At 39.5% G+C, this 3,270-nt stretch overlaps 1 protein-coding gene across 1 annotated transcript; it reads left to right on the forward strand.

Annotated features, from left to right (window-relative positions):
• Nucleotides 1-860: 860 nt before the first annotated feature.
• LOC135596468 (protein DOG1-like 4) lies at nt 861-1,712 on the forward strand. The gene has a single exon (XM_065088512.1). It carries the CDS (start codon nt 861-863, stop codon nt 1,710-1,712), a length of 852 nt encoding a protein of 283 aa, XP_064944584.1.
• The last annotated feature ends 1,558 nt before the right edge of the window (nt 1,713-3,270 follow it).

A 3,270-nucleotide genomic window follows, 5' to 3' on the forward strand; every position in this document is an offset into this window, starting at 1 on the left:
TGGAGATAACCAATGATAAAGGTTTTGTGCTTCCACCTTATATGTAGGCTAATTATGTGACTATCCTTTCTTCGTCTCGAACAATTACTCGTCACTATGCACTTACTCACCTTCGTGCATTAACTCACTCGCGTGGCAAGGGAGAAGGAAGTGACGATGAGTTTGACGGAAATAGAAGTAAAATGATATTTTTCACGTGATTAAGAATACTTTGTAAGAATCTTTTAAAGTTGAAGCATTATCTTAGAAAATTTTAAAGTTAGGATTTTTTTTCTAAAAAATATCCTTTTTATTAGGTAATTTCTTAAAAAAAAGACTCATTTTACATATTTCTCACGTAGTTACCCTATTTTAATTTTTTTCAAATCATATCCCCTAATTCAGAAACTACCCAAATTATCCATTCTCCTCCACTCCTCTTTCATAATCGTCGTGACATTTGTTACATTATCATTGTCGCCTTCTCTTCTCTGCTCTACTTTTCTTTCATTCTTCTCAATCAACTATACTTTTCTCTCTTCCCTTCTTATTCCTTGTGTCTCTTTAAAAAATAATGGGATATGATGACGAAGGTGGGCACTCTTCCCTCCCTCCTCCACTTGATTTTTTTTTTTCTCTTTTCTTTTGTCCTCTATGACAACGGGTGACCATAGAGAAAAGGTAGTTTCAATATTTTTTAAATTAGGCACTAGTTTGAGAAAAACTAAATTGGTAACTGTTTGAAAAAATATATAAAAGTGGGTTTTTTTTAAAGGGGAATTCGTTTTTTTTCTCAATTCATATAAATTAAATATTAAATATTAAATATTAAATATTTATTGATGACGTCATAACCGGGTACGGCCGTTGCGACCTTCTCCATGTCGATACCACCCCACGACCGAGGAAAACTCCACCGACCCTGCTCCATCTCTGCAACGCCCACATCATCCGCCTTGCTCCTTGTTTCGCCGCCGCCTCGGAATCCCGTCGATAGTTTTCTTCGATACGAAGGACATGGTTCTCTATTTCTAGCCCCAGCCCGATCCGATGCCCTCGAAACTTACCCCGCGCGGCTTCGAGACCCTATGGATGCCTTCTTCGTCTCCTGGCTCGCCCGCCTCGACGAACTCCGCTCTGACCTCCTTGCCGCCCTTATTCACCGGCCGCACCTCATCCTCCCAGCCGTCGATGCTATCCTCGACCACTACCGCGAGTACCGCGACGCCAGGGCCCGACACGCCGACGCCGACGTCCTAGACGTCATCTCCCACTCCTGGCTCACCCCCTTCGAACGCACCTTCCTCTGGGTCGCCGGGTGGAAGCCCTCCCTCGCCTTCCGCCTCCTCTTCCACGAAGGCGGCGACGGCGGCCGCGACGGCTGCCTCCTCTGGCCGGACCAGCGGACGGCCATGGAGGAGCTCCGCCGGCAAGTCGTGGCGGCGGAGCACCGGATCTCGGAGGGTCTGGCCGAGGCGCAGGAGGCCATGGCGAGCCAGGCGGTGCTCGGGGCGGTGAGGGCCGGGTCTCGAAACGTCAGCGCGCGGGCTGCGGCCGCGGACGTGGTGGCCAGGGCGTTGCGGGCGGTCGTCAGCGCGGCGGACGAGCTGAGGGACGCCACCCTGCGGCAGGTCGTGGAGATTCTGACGCCGGCTCAGGCAGCCGAGTTCCTTGCCTTGGCCGCGGAGCTTCGCCTCCGCGTGCACCGGTGGGGCCTACGGCGCAACGGCTAGTCCACTTGAGCTGAGTACGGTCACCGCCCGTGAACTAATCAAGCGCAAAAGGAATCTTGACAAGCGCGTTTACAGTCACCGCCCGTGAACCAAACGATAAAAAGGAATCTTGAGAAGCTCTGAGGCAGCAAAAGATTCCGGCAAACGAAAGCATGGAATAAATGTTTTCTGGAAATATAAGAAGGTTCGTATCTGTTCTCTGGTGGAAGTAATATGACAAGCTGAGATCATGTCGTCTCTCACAAGCGAAGATGGGTGGATCTTATCACATCAGGTCTGTGAATGATCACATCACCTAAAATTACATTATTTTTCGTTAGATATAAGTAGGGTTGTATTTGATGGTTTGATTGTTTTGGAGGATGATCTTCTACCACGACATTTCTACTTTGCAATCAAATCTATTTTACTACTCGGTGTCTAACCATCATTAGATCATACCACTATTTTTCTTCCCTATTTACTGCTTTTAAAATGGATAAAGAGGAAGAGAAGAATAAGTAAACACGAAAGGGTTACATTTAACTCCACCCAGTTTTATTTTGAGGCTTCAGCTATTGATGTAGTGGCAGTATGTACATCAAATAATTTTGTCATATGACACGACACGCAGTGTAGTGTTATTCCACAAGAATCGACAATTATTGTAAACAAGAGAAAGTTTTCTTACTGTACCAGTATATATATATATATATATATATATGTATATGTATACATATATTGTATATATGTATATGTATACATATATTGTATATATGTATATATACTGGTAATAATAATATTATTATTATTATTATTATTATTTTTTTATACTGTTTGTTCCACTCATAATTTTCTAAACTAATATCATAACTCACTAATAACTTCGACGTGATTAAGTTAGATTAATTTCAAAAGCATAATAAATTAAATCATTTTCATTATATTAAGAGTTGATGATCAATATTGATTGTATCATGTATCAAATCTAAAAACCTAAAGATAAACAAACACATTGAAATTTAACCAATTATTATTATTACTATTATTACTATTATTATTATTATTAAGATTGATTAAACAAAAATATTATTTTTTAAATGATTAATTATATTACTCTTGTCGGAACAGTTACGGTCCAAGTGCTTTGTGGTGATAGTGCTTGTCAAAATGCTCTTTGATGTCTTTCCGATGAAATTTAAATATATTAACCATTGAAACGTACAGACAAAATAAAAACTTATAATATTATTTTGACGATATTTTATATTCGTAGGAAGTCAGTTTTTGTCGTTCTAAAGAACTATTGTTCGATCCCTGAATCGTTATGCTAAGTCTTAGATTGGCGTATAGAAAGATAATTGTACTTGAATCTTAATTATTATTATATTATTTAGTTCATTTAAGTTTTATTTATTCTTAATTTTATTATAATAAATTTAAATAACATAAAAAAAATAAAATTAATAATAAATTATATATAAAAAAAGATTCAACTATATTCATACTCAATATTAAGTCGAGTTAATACGATTAATTTCAATTATGAGATTATGAGATTGAAATTATGAGATTACGA

The sequence above is a fragment of the Musa acuminata genome, chromosome BXJ1-11 (genome assembly GCF_036884655.1).
Source record: "Musa acuminata AAA Group cultivar baxijiao chromosome BXJ1-11, Cavendish_Baxijiao_AAA, whole genome shotgun sequence".
Classification (NCBI taxonomy): domain Eukaryota; kingdom Viridiplantae; phylum Streptophyta; class Magnoliopsida; order Zingiberales; family Musaceae; genus Musa; species Musa acuminata.

Bases quoted from the DNA above. Each gene is read 5' to 3' on its own strand.
- LOC135596468 (XM_065088512.1), top strand. From the start codon at position 861: ATGTCGATACCACCCCACGACCGAGGAAAACTCCACCGACCCTGCTCC.